General features: G+C 36.9%; 1 protein-coding gene across 2 annotated transcripts; it reads left to right on the top strand.

Annotated features, from left to right (window-relative positions):
* Positions 1 to 3,891: 3,891 nt before the first annotated feature.
* On the top strand, positions 3,892 to 20,252 carry LOC137630494 (uncharacterized). 2 transcript variants are annotated; one of them, XM_068361994.1, is made up of 5 exons: positions 3,892 to 4,203; positions 4,674 to 4,775; positions 8,753 to 8,923; positions 17,391 to 17,475; positions 17,864 to 20,252. In XM_068361994.1, the coding sequence occupies exons 1-5, from the start codon at positions 4,154 to 4,156 to the stop codon at positions 18,989 to 18,991; spliced, it is 1,536 nt and encodes a 511-aa protein (XP_068218095.1). In that variant the 5' UTR covers positions 3,892 to 4,153; the 3' UTR covers positions 18,992 to 20,252. The 2 variants fall into 2 exon arrangements, with proteins under 2 accessions (XP_068218095.1, XP_068218094.1); XM_068361993.1 differs by having other exon boundaries at positions 8,729 to 8,923.
* The last annotated feature ends 141 nt before the right edge of the window (positions 20,253 to 20,393 follow it).

The raw sequence follows: 20,393 nt of genomic DNA, 5'->3' as shown, positions 1-20,393 counted from the left end.
TCTCTCTCTCTCTCTCTCTCTCTCTCTCTCTCTCTCTCTCTCTCTTCAGCTACACAGTCCATTAGTGGACACTGGAAAAGCATCGAGGGCTATATTTGTTTACACAGTCACAGACACTGCATTATTATTATTATTATTATTATTATTATTATTATTATTATTATTATTATTATTATTATTATTATTATTATTATTATTATTATTACTTAGCAAAAGGTAAGGAGGTGTATGTTGCGTTTATGGATCTGGAGAAAGCATATGATAGAGTTGATAGGGAAGCAATGTGGAATGTGATGAGGTTATATGGAGTTGGTGGAAGGTTGTTGCAAGCAGTGAAAAGTTTCTACAAAGGTAGTAAAGCATGTGTTAGAATAGGAAATGAAGTGAGCGATTGGTTTCCGGTGAGAGTGGAGCTGAGACAGGGATGTGTGATGTCGCCGTGGTTGTTTAACTTGTATGTTGATGGAGTGGTGAGAGAGGTGAATGCTCGAGTGCTTGGACGAAGATTAAAACTGGTAGGCGAGAATGATCATGAATGGGAGGCATATCAGTTGTTATTTGCGGATGATACTGTACTGGTAGCAGACACAGAAGAGAATCTTGACCGACTAGTGAAAGAATTTGGAAGGGTGTGTGAGAAAAGGAAGTTGAGAGTTAATGTGAGTAAGAGTAAGGTTATGAGATGTAGGAGAAGGGAAGGTGGTGCAAGGTTGAATGTCATGTTGAATGGAGAGTTACTTGAGGAAGCGGATCAGTTTAAGTACTTGGGGTCTGTTGTTGCAGCAAATGGTGGAGTGGAAGCAGATGTACGTCAGAGAGTGAATGAAGGTTGCAAAGTGTTGGTGGCAGTTAAGGGAGTAGTAAAAAATAGAGGGTTGGGCATGAATGTAAAGAGAGTTCTGTATGAGAAAGTGATTGTATCAACTGTGATGTATGGATCGGAGTTGTGGGGAATGAAAGTGATGGAGAGACAGAAATTGAATGTGTTTGAGATGAAGTGTCTAAGGAGTATGGCTGGTGTATCTCGAGTAGATAGGGTTAGGAACGAAGTGGTGAGGGTGAGAACAGGTGTAGGAAATGAGTTAGCGGCTAGAGTGGATATGAATGTGTTGAGGTGGTTTGGCCATGTTGAGAGAATGGAAAATGGCTGTCTGCTAAAGAAGCTGATGAATGCAAGAGTTGATGGGAGAAGTACAAGAGGAAGGCCAAGGTTTGGGTGGATGGATGGTGTGAAGAAAGCTCTGGGTGATAGGAGGATAGATGTGAGAGAGGCAAGAGAGCGTGCTAGAAATAGGAATGAATGGCGAGCGATTGTGACGCAGTTCCGGTAGGCCCTGCTGCTTCCTCCGGTGCCTTAGATGACCGCGGAGGTAGCAGCAGTAGGGGATTCGGCATAATGAAGCTTCATCTGTGGTGGATAATGTGGGAGGTTGGGCTGTGGCACCCTAGCAGTACCAGCTGAACTCGGCTGAGTCCCTGATTAGGCTGGAGGAACGTAGAGAGTAGAGGTCCCCTTTTTTGTTTTGTTTCATTGTTGATGTCGGCTACCCCCCAAAATTGGGGGAAGTGCCTTTGGTATATGTATGTATGTATGTATTATTATTATTATTACTAGCTAAGCTACAACCCTAGTTACAAAAGCAAGATGCTATAAGCTTAAGGGCTCCAACAAGGAAAAAACAGCCCAGTGAGGAAAAGAAATAAACTGCATGGGAACTAATGAACAATTAAAATAAAATATTTAAAAAACAGTAACATTAAAACAGATCTATCAGATATAAACTATAAAAAGACTTTTGTCAGCCTGTTCAAAATAAAAACATTTGTTTCAAGTTGGAACTTTTAAAGTTCTACCGATTCAACTTCCTAATTAGGAAGGTCATTCCACAACTTGGTTACAGCGGAAATAAAACTTCTAGAATACTGTGTAGTATTGAGCCTCATAACAGGGAAATCCTGGCTATTAGTATTAACTGCATACCTAGTATTACGAACAGAATGGTACTGTTACGGAAGATGTGAACGCAAAGGATTGTCAAAATTAAGAAAAATATTATGCAACTTGCATAATGAATTAATTGAACGACGGTGCCATAGGTTAATATACAGAAACAAGGTAGAATGAATTCATTGAAACACTTCTTCAGAATAGACTCATCACTGAAAATTTTACTATACTTTCTCAATAAGTCAATTTTTTGTGAAATTGAAGAAATACACCTAATGTGTATCTCAAAAGTAAACTTGCCGACGAGAATCACAACTAATACTTCAAGTCATACCGAGTTAAAGAAACATTATAAATGCTGAGATCCAGATGTTGAGGAGCATCTGTTCTTGACCTATCTACAATCAATCATGCTTTGAGTTTTGTTAGGATTCAACCTCATCCCTAATAATTTGCACCATGCACTAATTTTAGCAAGATCTCTATTAAGGGATTCAACAATCCCAGATCTACATTCAGGAGATGGAATTGATGCAAAGAGTGTATCATCATCTCCATATGCAACGAGCTTGTTTTCTAGGCTAAACGACATTTCATGGGCATATAGTATGAAAAGTAATGGGCCAAGAACTGTAACCTCGGGAACACCAGATATCACATTCCTATACTCACTATGGTGCAATTCAACAAAACCTCTATGCTATCTATTACTCGAAAATTCAAGGGCTTCCTAAGTAACACGGTCAAAGGCAGCACTAAAATTGACACCATTCATATGAACTTCCTGACCACTATCAAGGTATTATTGAACAATATTGGAGATTGTAGGAAGGGCATCCCATGCACCAAGGCCTTTACAAAAGCCAAATTGCAAATTCGGAAACAAATGATTACCTTCAGCAAACCTTTCAAAACCTTTAAATAATATAGGAGTTATGGAAATTGGGAGGTAATCAGTTGGATTGGAGCTACCACAAACACATCTACATGGGGGAGTAACATTACCAATTTTCCAACAAGAGCTAAAAATCCTCGCTTTGCTAACATGCGCAATGCTATTTCTGGTTTATGTATATTGTCGTTATCGGTCTCCCCTCGCACTGATAACTTGTTTCTGCCTGTAAGTGCATATATCAATCTGTTTGAATTTTTGAGACCTTTGCCGGAAACTGTTGTTCCAAAAGCTCACTGTTTGTCGACATCGAGTCAGTTATATTCACTCAGCTTATCAGTTAATACCTAACTGGTGCCTCCGCAAATTATCTTCCATAAACCTTTTTTCAACAGGGAATAAGAAAGTCTTTATTACCTGTTATCATTACCATTTAGATATATGACATATATGATTTACACCTCCCAAAAGATCCCCTATTTGGTTATCTTTCATAAACTTTCTTCAAAGGGGAATAATAAGAAAGTCTTCATTGCCTGCAAAGTAAGATCCTCTGCACATCTCTCTCTGCCAGGTATCTGCAGCCAAACGCTGTTGAAATTCCATTGTGTAACTTTGTCTCTTATCAAAATGTTTCATTTGCATTCATTCAATATTCGAATGCGGTCTTTCAAGTGGTATTATTCAAGCCCCAAAGTTGCAGAAAAGATCTTAACTATTACTTTACTTTTTCTTCATATGCAGTGCTTGTAGGTTCGGTTATCATAATGCAATACCTAAAATCGCATAATATAGCTATAACCTCTCTCTTGTAACAACATTCTGTAGTTTTAAATCTCCCTTTGGTCACAATATTATCCAAGCCCCGTAAGTTGTTGTAAAGATCTTATCTGTTGCTTTATCTGTTGTCCTTATGTGGTACATTTAAAAACCCACGTATTACAAAGCACAACCTAAAAATATACTTTGATAAAAAGATAAAAAATGAAGTCTTTATCTTTAAGGTTGCAGAGTATAAAAGCACAGCAGCAAAAGGTACTCTCATTCATTCGACTTTTATGGGGGAGAACGTATATACTCAGTTCTCGTTATATTAATTGTAGTTTCTCGCAGTTTTGTTCATTCAGGAACTACTTCAGTAGTTACTTTTAAAGTGATCAGACAAAAAGTATTTACCTCTTTAAATTAAATATAAATCACATAACAGTGGTGCTTTATGCTAGAATATTATTGAGCCAAACTCGTATGGAGAGTCTTCCTTAGATTAGATTGCCTTCCATATATCTTTGTCCTTTTTAAACAAATCCTGAGATATGGCACAGCTGATAAAGAAGACTATTGACGCAGCATTTCGACATTCCCGGTAAGTTTTGCTCTATCTCCAATTATTGAAGTCATTACGGTCTCTCATTTTACATATGTTGTCTTAATTTGCTTTCAAAATTATACATAGTAGTCTATCCATAGTAGTCTATCCAAAAGTCACAAACTTCGGATCTTTTATTCTGGATAACAATGTTGCATATTGAAGTTTCAGAAACGTTTAAAAGTGTTAAACGTCCCAGACAAATTAAACAAGCTGAAAAATATTTGCATTACTTATCAGTCATCAAATAATGCATTACTATTATTTCTTATATCGTTACATTCCTTAGTATCGGACTTTAAATGCAAAGAGATTCTATAACTGAAAATTTCATTATTCAAATCAAATCAAAATCTTCTATCCGAAATGATCTACAGTATTAACACTATCTATATGGCTCCATTTCTCAACTGAGTCAAGTCTACAACATTCAATTAATGACAAACATTATCATGTTTCTTTTTCAGGATATTCTCAAGAATTAATGAGAAAAAGGCAATCGTCAGAAGATCCATCACAACAATTCAAAATCCTTTGCTTGGTACACCAAACCTTGCAGTAGATATAAGGTTAGTGCATTACTCTATGCCATTAGCCTTCACTAGAACTGGAAGACTCCACATCTTGATCCTATTTGTGATTTTATATCTATACAGGATTATGATTCCATAAATTATCGAGATCAAAACTTTAGTTCAAATTTCCCCTTATATGGAGAAGCTCCACAAGAAAAAAGGCAAATTAGATTATCACTCCCACTTCAGTACAGATTGATGGACGACACGTCCTGCTAAGAAATCCACATAAACATAACTTTCTATGCTAAGATCATATTGCCATTGATATCTGAATATCAGCATCTGATGAGGTTCATCTAATACTTCGATATCTTCTTTACTGTTCAAAATTGTAACAATACCAACAGAAAGGACATATGTGAAGCGCACCCCTACATACACTGCACATTAAACCTAACTTTCAGAAAATGTCGCGTATTACATATTGACGTCATTCCTTACTAGTTTCACTTACACACCCTCTATATAGCATAGGGTATATATATATATATATATATATATATATATATATATATATATATATATATATATATCTATATATATATATATATATAGATATATATATATATATATATATATATATATATATATATATATATATATATATATATATATATATATATACATATATATATATAGACAGTAAAACCTAGGGTTACAAGTATCTGGGAATACGTTCATGTTGGTTTATGACCATGTAATTATATTTTGATATACACTCATTGTAATATTCTGCATGTAAAAATATCATTAGCGTTCACCGTTTTTGTGAAATATCATTTTAATGAAAATAGCATGCACACCCCTACACCATATTGGCGGTGTTTGCTAAATTTAGTCATCATTTTCTTATCGCATTAGCTAACAACCTTCGACCTCTTGCTCAGAACCTAATTCTTTCACTCTCTCCGTAGCACAAGGAAAATAATCATCTCTTACTTTCGTCTTTGGAATTTTTTTGTACAGTTATGACTGCATGTTCTCTGCCCAGTTGTGAAAACTTTTGTTCATCAAAAGTTGTGGTGGTCATGTGGTAACATCCCTGACAGGTGATTGCCAGACTGGAGTTAAGAGTCCCGCTCAAACTCCTCAGATCCTTAGGTCACTACAACATCACTATCATTGTGATATAAGAAAAGGGGTTTGGGGGAGTCTATAGGTCTGCTGAGTCATCAGCAGCCATTGCTTGGCCCTCCCTGGTTTTACCTTGGGTTAGAGTGGGCTTCCACGCTGACCATTTGCATACAGTAATACCTCGACATACGAGTGTCCCAACATACGAAAAATTTGAGATACGAGGAAAGTTTTGAGCAAATCTTTGCCCCAAGATACGAGACAAATTAGAGATATGAGGATGCTAGACAGTTCTCTATGTGGCCGCTAGGTGGCCGAGTGTGCGAGAGGCTGCTCACGAGGACAGCATCGTTCGCTCTTTCCCGTCGGATCTCCGTCGCGTAAAGTTATCTCTGAGCATCGGCCGTAGTATTTGCATTAATCAGTACAGAATTAAGTGAATAAGCAATGGGTCCAAAGTAAGCGAATGCAAATAAGGGTAGGGAAAAGAAAAGGCGTATGACAATCGAGATAAAGCATGAAATAATTGAAAAACATGAGAGTGGTGTACGAGTGACTGAGCTGGCTCGTCACTATGAAAGGAGTACATCAACAATATGTACCATCCACAAGCAGAAGGATGCTATACAGAAGGAAATCAGAGACATGTTAGGAAAGTGGCAGGAGTTTTCTGATTTTATGGAAAAGAGGCACCCGGATAAGTTGGCGTGTAGTCATGTGTTAGCCTTTTGTGACGACACTTGTGTACGTCATTTTCGTAACACTTTGAAGGGGGGGGGGGAAGCAAACATCCCTAGATAGGTTCCTTTTACAAAGGTCGGCAAAAAATGAAGGTGAAAGCAAGTCAAAAAGCCAGGCAAAAAGAGCCAAGCTGGAAGAAGAGTAAAAAATGAAAATGAGACAAAATTAGAATCAAGTTTAGAGTAACATAAGATTAACATTTATTTCTAAGTGTGTGTACTGTAAGCTAATTTCATTTTTAAGTTAATTTTAAAGTTTAAGTTATGTTACATAGTGCTACAAAAGTGTAGCGTACCTAACGTGTTGCCGTCAAGTCTCTCTCCTAAACTTTCTCTTTCCCTCCTCCTCTGCAAACACTGCCGTTAGCTGCTACCGTCTGTCTCGAAGGTATGAACTCCATAGTAATGTCACATTTTATTGCAGATCATAACCAGTACATAGCTATTTGTTATTTTGTGACCGTATGTTGTGAATTAGAACAATTAAAAACAACGTTTTTTCCACTAATATACAGTTTTTAGGTGTTTTTTCAGAGGGTGGGAACGGATTAATTTTTTTTAGTCATTTTATGTGAGAAAAATTGATTAGAGATACGAGCGAATTAACATATGAGCTCGGGTCCAAGAACGCATTAAACTCGTATCTGAAGGTACTACAGTATATAATTAGGTCTCTAGGGCCTTGTCCTGCTTTATAGGGCAATTTCACTGTCCCTAGCTTGTGCCATTCATGAAGAGCCTTTAAACCTTTTAAAAACTTTGTTTTGCATTGTTAAGCTAACAGTATCGTGACAATGGTCCCCAACTCGAATACAAAAATACGCTAGAAGGAAGAAAAACCGTGTAGCTAACTTGATAAAACTTCATATTCGTACTGCAACACCCACGGCTGGTACATATATGATTCTGAACATTTAAGAGGATTTTGATGCATTAGAAGAAGCAGAAAAGATGCTGTAATTGACAAATCAATCATTAGCAGTTTTTACCATCTAAGTGTATCTATTACCTAACACTGTTATGAACAATTTAGAAGCATTGCCAGCAAAAAGTGATGCATGACTTTTGATATTGTAATGACATTAATTTTTTTCTCTCACCAGGTTTATATTACAAAAGTGTGTTTTCTCATAAAGTGATTACAGTCCTTTTTATTTACAAATTTTACTAATTGTAATGAACAATAAGTTATCTTTCGCCAGGTTTCTAATGAATTAAAAAAGCATGTGATCGTAAAAGATATTTTCATACAATTTGTAAAAAATGTGTTACTTTTTTTTTTTATTTCATGAGAAACTGAATAAAATTGTGCTTAATCAGTCTGAATTTTCTACTTGTTAATTTTATTGAACGTTTATTTTTTGCATTATATAGAGTGGATATGTCTTTGCCATTGCTTTAAAAATAATGAAATAATCACCTAAGTCTTGCAATATTTCATTGCTTAAATACAAAAATAATTTCCTTTTTCATAAATTCCACGGATTTCCCAGGATCCCGGAAAAACAGTAACCTTTTCCTGAAATATCGGAATTGGGAAATGTTTCCCAAATGTCAATCCCTAGCGGGAAAGCCTAAAATTTTTTATGAGAGATAACAGTTTTGTTGGGATAGTTCTGAATCTATTCAATAATACTGAAAATGTAATGTAGAAGGAACATGGTATTTTACAGACAAAGAGTTTGTTTCTAGATAGGTTACTTGTACAAGCTGAACATAAGGGTGAAAAAAAAAGACCAAATGTCCACAACCCATAAATCAAGTGATTCAGTTACTGAAAGTGAATGCCTTTCAAAATATAAAACCTTTACCCAGAGTTCTCATGGAGGGCGATTCTCCTTTCTCTTTTCTCCATTATGCCAGCCACAAATCCCCTCAATGGTAAAGTGAGTTACGTTGTCAATACAATATTAATTTTCTTCTGAAATATTTTGTATTTCTTTTTATGTTACTGGTAATAATTTGCTCTTCACCCAACATTGTTACCTTGAAAAATGAGTGTAAATGTGTTTGCATACATTTTGATTTTCAAGCTTGCTCCTCGAATGGATTTAACTCATAAACTGAGGTACCACTGTATATACATACAAATTCTATTTGCTACTTATATAATATATGTTCACTTTCCAGATCTACTTTACTTTTACCCAACAGGTCAGAATACGATGAAGATATAAAATGGCTGTTTCCCGCATCCAAAGAAGTAGAAGAGCTTTGTTTTGCCCATAAACACAGATCCTCATTCACCTCTGTGGTCTATCGCTTCAATGCAAAATTACCGTTGAAGCATGAAGAGGTAGAAAAGGCCCTCATTATTTTACAAAGGTTAGTCAAAATATCAAATCTAATCTCTTTTTAATAAATATAAAATTAGAGACTCTTAAGAAGAAAAAGAGCGGCGGATATTATTTTGAATATAATAAAAAAAGGAGCGAGTCTGGTCCGGAGAAGCCTCCTGGAAATAGTCTGTACTTACAACACGTGGGTGCAGAATTCAAGCTTTGCTCATGCTCCCATAAGAAATTGAGCAATTTAAGCCTAAGAAATTTTATTTTCTCTTTGTTTGTAAATCTAAAGGAAAATTTTATATATACTATATATATATATATATATATGTATGTATACATATAATATATAAATTATATATATTTATATATATATATCTATCTATCTATCTATCTATCTATCTATCTATCTATCTATCTATCTATATATATATATATATATATATATATATATATATATATATATATATATATATAGATGAATATAATTATAATGTTTATAATTTTACATTTCGCCATACAGCAGTTTGAAACACAAAGAATCCCCTTTTACAAAGTATATGAAACATAAAAATTGCAATTATTCACAAATCCAAAAACACAGACATGCAAGAAATTATCTAAGCATTCCTAAACATGGCCTCTTGTGTGTGAATATCTCATCATCATGATCTCCTCCTACACCTACTGCCGGAAGGGGCCTCGGTTAGATTTCGCCAGTCGTCTCTATCAAGAGCTTTTAAATCAATACTTCTCCACTCATCATCTCCTACTTCAAGCTTCATCGCATTCAGCCATTTAGGACTGTGTTTTGCAACTCTTCTAATGCCTTGTAAGGACCAGATGAAAATTTGGTAAACTAATCTCTCTTTGGAGTGCGAAGAGCATGACCAAACCCGCTCCATCTACCCCTCATCTTGATCTCATCCATATATGGCAATCGCATAAACTATCTTATAGTTCCCTTTCTAAACCTGTCCTGCTACTTAACACCTAATATTTTTCTAAGGGCTTTGTTCTCAAATCTAACAACCCTGTTGGATATTGTTTCAATATCATACCATGCCTCATGTTCATACAGTAGCACTGATTTCACTAAACTGATATATAGCCTGATTTTTATGATCTCACTAAACTGATATATAGCCTGATTTTTATATGTAATTTAGGGCAATTTGATTTCCATATTTTACTGGTGGAGCCTTAGCCTTAGGTGTCTGTTGAAATGTCTCTATCTTCCCCAACCGGACACTTGCGCCTTCTTATGCTCTGCATGGATATTTTCCATGAATGCTCTCATGGATGCCATGAACTCTAAATGACCATGAAAAAAAAGGGGGAGTTGGAGTTGGAAGAGGAGTGGAAGACAAGGCATGTGTATCAGACGTAGGACCATGAATCGGTAAAGAAGCACTGGGGATAGTACTAACCTGATGACTGTCGAGCAAGTTATCTCAGGCCTGCGTCATCAGCAACAGCCTATCGTTTTCTGACATAATGGAAAAGGTTGTTGACATGTTGTAAACATCCAAATTCATGTCCTGAATCACATTCCAGACTTCGTCTCCAGGAACTAGAGGTACCAATGGAAGTTGAACCATTGGTATCTGATGACCATACACAGCGGTCACATCAGTCTTGTGGAAAAAGAGATCTTTTAAGGGATTTTGAAGTAGGAAAAATCTATGTTAGGGTGAGATAGCCATGTCGTCCTGATGGAAGCTCCCTCCAGCAAATTCCTACTATATAATATTTCTGCGATTGATAGTATGAGAGAATTACCGTCGGGTATCACGGGGTTCTAACCCCAGGAACGACTATCCGAAGATATTGTGTATAATCAGGGACGTATCCTAAGATAACGTTAGACATCTACACCCCGAATAGACCTTTCCCAGTCTAATCATCTAAAGGTAAGGATAAGTGAGGAGCCGTTACATATCCTATTACCTTTCGGTGCTCCCATACGACCCTGCCACTTCCTTCCTTTGTCTGCAGCTTGTTGCTACTGTGTGATATTTCTGTGTGCGTTATTTTCACCTTTTTCGAAGATCTTCTACGTATGATGGCTTCCTCTTTGTCAAAGTTGAGTACCTACCTCTCTTTGCCTTTTGTTTTAGCTGTTATTGGTTTGGTTCCCTTCGGGGAGTTATAACTTAGCTTTTGTGCTAAAGGAAGCCTGAACGTTTCAAGTCCAGATAGCCATGGCGGAAGATAAGGGGCACTTTGTTGAGATCTTCTGAAACACCCTAACCCAGTGTCTGGTGGTTTTCTGGCCCCACTCTCTCAATTCTTGAGAAATGTCGGTAGAGTAGAAGCCACAGTGGAGAAAATCCTTGCATATATTGTACTTTGGTGGTTCCGAAATAGCTAATGATCCCTTGGAAACATGACAATCTGTATGTTTCCAGCGGGTCTTATGACCACAAGGCATCTTGACCTACCTAGAACATTTCTAGTCCTCACCAACCCGTAAAGTGGGAAAAATTTCAATGAGTACTTGATGCCATGGAAAATTTTCAAATCATAAAAATATAAAATGTATAATACATGATAAAAATGTTTTATGAAAATTGAGATACACATTAATACAAAATATCTACCGAGTTACTACTAACTATAGCTAAGGCTACACTACAATGAAAGCGCACAATGAAAGCGCATGCCAAACAGCTCAGGATTCTAAATAAAATCCTAACTAGTGGTAGAATACAGGGAAAGAAAAGATTCATATCAATAGAAAACTTTCTCCTCGAAACTGGTCGATGAGACAACCTAGGGTGTTAAAATCAGATACCATTTGACTTAGAGTGGAAGTAGCTGTGCCCTAAAGCAGCAGCTATGTACAACAGACCTGGGCCCAAGGTCTCACTTTCCCTTACTTGGCACATAAAACGACGCAACAGTGTGTAGCCATTGCTAACTCGACAGCCAAGCGGACATTCCCATAGGATATAATCTGAGTAAGGAACAGTATAGACCAGTTATTAGGGTCACCTGGTAGGGCTGACTGCCACTAGCCTAGTTATTCAGATTAAATTTATTGAGGAATGGGAATTCACCCATTGCAAATATAATGAGAGCCATTAAAAACAGCAAGGATACATGGAATTCGCAAATTCAATGAAAGATCTGACAAGGAGGTATCCAACCGATCAATTTAGAAGATAGTGTTCCTCAAATACGATGAATGAGATAATTAAATTGATCGCCTGCTACAAGCTATCGTGCAGTATATACCTGGAAGATTAAAGGGTATTTATGATCCTTTAACTATCCAGCTATAATATGAAGTTTGAAAACTAGTTACAGAAAAGTGAAGGCAAACTCCTAGTGGTAGATGACAAGCTCAAGAGCCTGTAGTCTAAGGTCACTTGAGAAGGTAAGTAGGGTATTAGGTCCTTTAGACCAAGTAACCACAAGGGAAAAGATCTAGGCTAGGGTGATGTATATGGCAAAGGTAACCCGTTAGGTTAAACTTGCCAAGAACCCAGGGAACCAGATCTAAAGGGAGGTGGACAAACGGATTTAGACGCAGCCGACAAGTGTAAGGCGACAACTAAGGCGGCAAGGGAAGCATCCTCATCTTTAATAAAAGAAAGAAGGATCCAAACCTACTCACATCTAGTGCTAAAGAGACCCAAGCCGGCAGGTCTATGGAATATGGCAAAGTGTTGAACACTAAAGCCAGGGAAAACCGACCGAGCAAAGGAACCAAAGTTCCACAGCTATAGGAGTATAGCCTACAGGAGGAGCTGTCTACCTAACCCAAGACAGCTGCTAAGGCACCAAGGGAGATGATCCTTGTCTAGGATCAGAACCCTTGGCCTATCTAAGAATAAGCTGACAGCAACCTCAGGCTGACCAGTCTAGACATAAAGCAATTAAGGGATTCTCTGATGCCACAGAAAACCAGACTAGGCAAAGGAAAATACTTCCACACTCAGGAAGGTAAAGTAGCCTCACTAGGAAGGGGAAAGGGCAGCAGGCCTACCACAAGAAGGCTGTGAAGGCAGCAAAGAGAACTAACCCAATCTAGGATTAATCTCAGCCAACCTGAAAATAGTCAGTTTGTCTAGATATATAGCAGTCTAGGTTTCTCAAATGCCAGGGAAGAGACGACTAGGCAAAGAATAGGGTTCCATGGCCAGGGAGGAAGGAAAGGAATTTAACAGGGAATGAGAGTAAGGGACCCGATGGTAAGGTAAGAAGGCAGGAAAGGAAGACCCAACTGAAGTCTTAAAACAATCTGAATTTTTTTCTAAGGGATCTCCAGTAAGTAGGCACAGAGAACTAGTCTCCCAACCAGCTGCTTTCAAAGAAAACAGCAGTAAGTAGACAAAAAGAACAAGTTCCCACAACCAGTGACACCTACATAAACACTATTGCTAGGTAGAAAAAGGAAACTGTCGACCTAGGACGGCTCTGTCCATCCAACTACAACTCCAGGGGAATAACTCCATGAAGGTGGCTCCGCACTATGACGTATCAATAGAGAGGTAGGAAGGCCCACAGCCAAACAAACCCCGCGGTCAAGTGGCAAGAAGTGAGGGATGGGGGACGGTAATAGCTAGTTCATGACATAGGCCAGGGGTAATGACTGGTCTATGCCATCGGCTAAGACAACAATCTAATAAAGATAATAGCTAAGATAGAATAATAAAACATCTGTAAGGGTATATAAGTAACATAACTAAACAAGGTTAGCAAGAAATTTCTTATAAAACACTGAGCTATTAGCCTATGAGCATGAGGCGTAAGAAAAATGGGAACAGACATCTGTAAAAATATGAGTGGGATAAGCGAAATTCTCCACAAAAAACGCAGGTTGCACTCAAACAAAGATGAAGAAGCAGGGGCATACATATCCATATACAGTAGGCATTGAAAACTTTGAAAAAATAAAGAATAGAAACTTCCAAGAGTGCCATCAAAATGGCGCTGCTAAAAGAAATGGAGAACCAATGACCGTGTTCACGAAACACACTGATCAGAATTGTAACGGCTACACCACGAATCCAATCCTATCCAGCCACCCGTTGAGATACTACCGCTAGAGAGTTATGGGGTCTTTTGACTGGCCAGACAGTACTACATTGGATCCTCCTCTCTGGTTACGGTTCATTTTCCCTTTGCCTACATACACACTGAATAGTCTGGCATATTCTTTACATATTCTCCTCTATCCTCATACACCTGACAACACAGATTACCAAACAATTCTTCATCCCCCAAGGGGTTGTCGCACTGTAATTGTTCAGTGCCACTTTCCTCTTGGTAAGGGTAGAAGAGACTCTTTAGCTATGGTAAGCAGCTCTTCTAGGAGAAGGACACTCCAAAATCAAACCACTGTTCTCTAGTCTTGGGTAGTGCCATAGCCTCTGTACCATGGCCTTTCACTGTCTTGGGTTAGAGTTCTCTTGCTTGAGGGTACACTCGAGCACACTCTCCTATCTTATTTCTCTTCCTTTTGTTTTGTTAAAGTTTTTATAGTTTATATAGGAGATATTTATTGTTGTTACTCTTCTTAGAATATTTTATTTTCCTTTTTTCCTTTCCTCACTGAGCTATTTTCCCTGTTGGAGCCCCAGGGCTTATAGCATACTGCTTTTCCAACTAGGGTTGTAGCTTAGTAAGTAATAATAATAATAACAATAATATCCTTCGAGACAAGGTTACATCTATTCAGGGAAGAATAGCCGTGATAGTTTTAAATACGTCCCTGTTATATACAAGATATCTTTCAGGATATTCGTTCAAGGTGTCGTAAACCTGTGATATCTCTACAGGTAAAATTATCTAGTATATCACTCTCAGTAAATATCCCAAGCAGAAAGCTGCCCAATAGGAAATTCCATCAGGACAACATGGCTGGAGCCCAAAAATATATATAGAGATGTTTTAAAAACATACTTTGTAAAGTTGAGACAGCCTGTCCTTTATTGACTTGTGGTTGTTATTCTTAACCATAAACTAATTGTAAGTGCAGTACAACATCTGGAGAAAGGCCCCAAGATGACTAAGAAAGATCGTAAACAGAGATGATTTCCATAGCAGGGTAAAAAATTATCGAGAAGGGTAATCAAGGTACACATCAAGACTGGATAAAAGATGATATTGTACAACATCCATGATTTGTACAATTCTGAAAAACTATGAAGCAATCAAATATTTTGATGCTGTGAAAGGGGTGCTGACGTTGCTGAAACAACAATAATGTGTTCCTGAGAATGTTTAAACCTTACTTCTCATCTGGATCAATGCAAAGCAGTTAGTTGCAAAATCTATTGAGAACATCATTTGTGAAAAGCAAAGATATTGTAAGCCAACCTTCTTAAAGAGGATTCAAGTACGTCCACAGACAAAGCAAAAGGATACATTCAAAGCCAGCGGGTCCTGGTTTAAAAATTTCAAGAGAAGAACTAACATTCATATTGTAGTGAGACTGTGTGGCTACAAGCTCTGAAATTAAAGCAGCAGAATCATTCGTTGTAGTTTTACATGCCACAGCAAATATTCAACTGGGACGTGTCCCGTCTTCTATCGATGATGCCTAAGATTAATGTTATTACTGAAGAAAAAAAAAGAAAATTTCTGGTCACAAGCCCATTAGAGACTGTCTGAATTGGCTTTTTCGTATCACTTGATAATCCAAGAGCCTTTAAAAAGTCCAAAGATGCAGAAGCAGTTACTTAATGTTATTTGGATGTAAAATGACAAGATCTGTGAGCCTCGCATTTTGTTTGAGCAATGAGACAATGAGGATTTTCGTTAAAGGTAAAAAAAATAAAAGTACCTCATGGAGAAAAATCTCCTACTCCCAGACTTGCTGCTGATGCACGATGTTCCTAACCATCCTCCAGCCATTTAAGACTACTTAATGGAGAAATTCAAATTCATCCAAATAAAGTTCCTCTCTCCCTCCTCGAATTTCAAAAAGCTTTACACAAATGCAATGTTCCAACGATGCTTTGAGGTCACAAAAAGGACCCTCCTCACTCTCTGACAGATTAGAAAGAACATTTCCAAATCGTCAGCTGCCTCATACTGAATGATAATGCCTTGACTGTTGTCAATAACAGACCCCTCAAATCTGAATGGAGGAAAATCTCTCCTAAGCGCATTACGGAATGAAATTTCGAGGGACGTAAACCCATCCACGAGGAGCCAGTTAACAATGATATTGTGTCCTCAGGCACGACAATAGGATTCTTCTTCTCCCTCCATTTCCCCAAGGCCAGCTCATATCCTCCCTTCTGAATTATAGATCCAAATTATCTTAATTGTTCCACCTGTTTGGAGGTGGACAAGGACGACATCAATAATCTTCTAAAATAGTATAATGAGCAACTGACAAATGAGGAGTTGGTGGAGATAAATAAGCAGCAGCAACTAGACGTTGCAGAGGTGATTTATTATGAAAAAGAAATCACACTGACAAACCTCTAGCCTCAAGTAAAATTAGGGAGATGTTAAGTTAGTGGGAACCCTGAAAAATTTGGTCGAAATACATCAAGCAAATAAGGCTTTGATAGTGTGAGTAGCAAATCTATTTACCAATGATGCAATGTCACATTTCCATACAATTTAAAAGAAAAGACTGTCGTATTCTACAGATAGTTTCCTTGTATATGCTGAATGTAATATAATAAAGCACAAGAGACAACAAGGCGCCAAAAAGCATGATTTAAGTGATTTAATTAGTGACAGTGAATGCCTTTAAGTGAAGAATTTCTGATATTTTACAAAAAGTTCTTAGGAGGAAGATTCCTACGCCATGCACCTACTCCCCCTCCTCTCTTGTCTCCCTTATGTTATTATTACTAATATTACTAAGCTAAAACACTAGTTGGAAAAGGCGGATTCCCAAGGGCTCCAACGGAGGTAAATTACCCAGCGAGGAAAGAAAATAAGAAAGCAGGTAGAAAATTGTGAGCAAGTGTACCCTTAGCTACAAAACTTTACCCAAGACAGTACAAGACCATGGTCCAGATGTTATGGCAATTCCAAAAGTATGGCAACAATGGTTTGATTTTAGAGAACCCTTATCCTAGAACAGCTGCTTACCATGGCTAAAGGGTCTCTTCTACCATTAGCAATTGACTTTTAGCAACTGAAAAAATATGTGAACAACAGGATAGACTATTCGGTGTATGTTTAGGCAGGAGAAAAATGAGCTGTGACGAAAGAGGGATCCAATATAATACTAAATTACATGGGCTGTCAAAGGACACAATAACTTTCTTGCAGTAGTAGCTCAACTAGTGGCTGGTGCCTTAGCCAACCTACTACCTAACCTCGACTTTCCTCAAAGATAAAATGCAACTTCATTTATCAATATAGTTTTTTTTATTGTATAATTTTCATTGATTTCTGGTGTTAGAGGGCTATAATTTGTTTCTTAAATAACATTACAAACATTTGATGATTATTATATGTGTACTTTTTCATGTTATGAAAATATCAAGTGTCATTCCAAAAATCCTAATATGTATTCTCTTGTATAGAAAAATTCCCAGTTTTCGCTGTTGCATGAAGAAGAGAGATGACCAGTTTTGGATATGTGATACCAATCCAGAAATAGATTTTGAGGTAAGACAGTGAAAGCTCGCGACTAATATTCAGCAAAGCTCAGTAAAATTCTTACTTCTTGTATTTTCTTAATTATGATTATTCCTTAATCTTTTGTGGGTGATTTCATGCAATAGGTTATATGGACAACTTTTTAAAAATCTCTTTCCAATAAAACTCTTAAGAAATCATGCATTACCCCGATTAGAAGATTTCCTTTTCCACACTCAAATCTTTACAATGTCCTGAAAACATGAAGTTTGATTGACCACTGACAATACTAGAAGGAAATAAATTCAAAGATATTTAAGCTTACTGTCAATGAAGTTATGTTTTATAAGAAAAAAAAATCTGTGTTTAGCCATTAAAATGAATATTAATGGTCAGTCAATCTTTTTTACTATAACAGATACTGGAAGGAGTGTCTTCTTCAGATGTAATAAACAGCTTCTGTAATGATGCCATGGGATACGAAGAAGCTCCTTTGTGGAAAACACGTCTTCTTAAAGCTCCTGATGACTCTCCTTGTATTTTGCCAGAGATCAAAGAAGCTTTTCCATATCAGTATGATCTTATGGTATCTTACCATCATGCTTTTGTTGATGGTTACACGGGGGTAATATTTGCTAACACATTAGTTCAAGTACTAAATGACATTATTGCTGGTCGACCCGTTGACAACCAAACATGCGCTGTATATGCCTCTGATGCAGATATTCAGGAACTTAATACAAAGATTAGGAGACGACTCGAGGATGATCCTGATAGACTTCGAGAACTAAAAGAAGAGATCTTAGCCTGTAACAACACACCAATCCTGTTCAAAGCCTATCCTCCACCGGGCGGAGAAGACCATTCTGTAGCAATTGCCGAAAACATAGACAATCAGACATTACAGAAATTTCATGCTTACTGTAAAAATGCTGGAGTGACTTTCAACAGTGGATTCGAAGCTCTCATTAACACAGCTTTAGTGGAAATGGTGAGGGATGCTGGAGTTGGTGATGAATCCCACCAAATAAGTATCAATTTATCTATGGACCTACGTCGCTACAAAAGACGTTACGAACTTCCAATAGTTGGTCTTCACAGAAGGCAATATACACATAGGATTAGCACCAGTTCAAATGTCCGAAATCACTTCTGGAAATACACTCAAAAGCTCCATAATAAGCTTAACAAAAAGATAACATCAGGAGAAGTTTTGGAACAGTACGTTGTGCGGCAAATGACCATGCCACAGATACAGTATGATGAATACTACAAAGGTAACCCGCCAATGGTTCGAGACTACTGTTTGGCAAATATAGGAGACATAACAAAAGCTTTACCAGGTGTAGGAGATCACCTGCAGTTAACAAGTACATATTGTAAAACTGGATTGATTAAGGCACCATACTTGATGATGCATCACACATTTACATTCAGGGGACATTCTCCATACACCCTGAGTTATAACCAGAAGTACATGTCTGACGATACTGCTGGACAGCTCATGGATAGGGTTATGAATCTTTTACAAAACTTTCCTCAATAAAAGCGATATCTTTTGCCAAAGATATCATTATTTATGTATCACAAGCACTGTTCATCAAATTCAAGGTATTGGCTCGGTAGATACTATCCTTCAGATCCTACGGACGGGTGGATATAATTTTGTAGAAACACAGAATAAATTCCTCTTTGAGATTCCGTAACTTGTTCCATCACAAGGGATCAAAATAGAGAAAGACCTCTGGCTTACCAGGATTATTATCACGTAGCTTGGAAATTATACTGCTACACATAATCCATTTTAAAATCAGCTACAATGCACTGAAATCTAGCAAAAATTGAAATGAATGCAATTTACATTTTCTTAAAATAGTGTAACAAAATGTCTTGGCGATAAAACTTATATTATTTTAACTGATAATTTGTTCATTTTGTTGTGATATAACATCTTGGCAGTCAAGCCAAGCTTCATCTTTTTCTTAGACTTACTTCTTTGATGACTGGTGTATGACATATTTTGAATATGTTGTTCTTTCATGTTCTTGTCATTGTGTTGACTGTATAATGCACATTGCATTATGCTGCTTTACTTCCTTTTTTCATCTAATACAATATATCACATCATTGTATTTTATAAGGTACAGAATATCACACCTCTTGAATAATGCGTTATTCTTTCATGTTATTGTTATTGTGTTGACTGTATAAAGCATACTGCATTATGCTACTTTACTTCCTTTTTTCATCTAATACAATATATCACAGCATCATTGTATTTTATAAGGTACAGAATATCACACCTCTTGAGGAATGCGTTATTCTTTCATGTTATTGTTATTGTGTTGACTGTATAAAGCATACTGCATTATGCTGCTTTACATCCTTTTTTCATCTAAAACAATATATCACAGCATCATTGTATTTTATAAGGTACAGAATATCACACCTCTTGAAGAATGTGTTATTCTTTCATGTTCTTGTCATTGTGTTGACTGTATAATGCATACTGCATTATGCTGCTTTGCTTCCTTTTTCCATCTAATTCAATATATCATAGCAACATTGTATTTTATAATGTAGAGTATCACACCTCTTGAAGTAAGGAAGGTTAAATTCTAAAATTTCTTTTGTAAGAGTAATTCTGCAATGAAAAATTACGTTTCATCCATTACAATAAATGGATCATTTCTTCACATCCACAGTATATTCATTACTATTACTATAATTTGTTCTTGTGATATTGTAACATTGGTTGTTCATACTATATGAGATGTTCATGTTTTGAATAAACTTATAACAGCATATCATCTTGTAATTTTCACCTAATAAAAGCTTTTAAGTACAATGGTAAAACCCAAAGCAAACAATAATTGAAAAGCAAAACCAACCTATCCTAAACATTTTAATTCTATTTCGCCAAGAGTTCAGTTAGCATCAATGGGCTT

The sequence above is a fragment of the Palaemon carinicauda genome, chromosome 38 (genome assembly GCF_036898095.1).
Source record: "Palaemon carinicauda isolate YSFRI2023 chromosome 38, ASM3689809v2, whole genome shotgun sequence".
In the NCBI taxonomy this organism is placed as follows: Eukaryota; Metazoa; Arthropoda; class Malacostraca; order Decapoda; family Palaemonidae; genus Palaemon; species Palaemon carinicauda.
The sequence above is the reverse complement of the archived record's forward strand: the minus strand, read 5'-3'. Positions and strand labels throughout refer to the sequence as shown.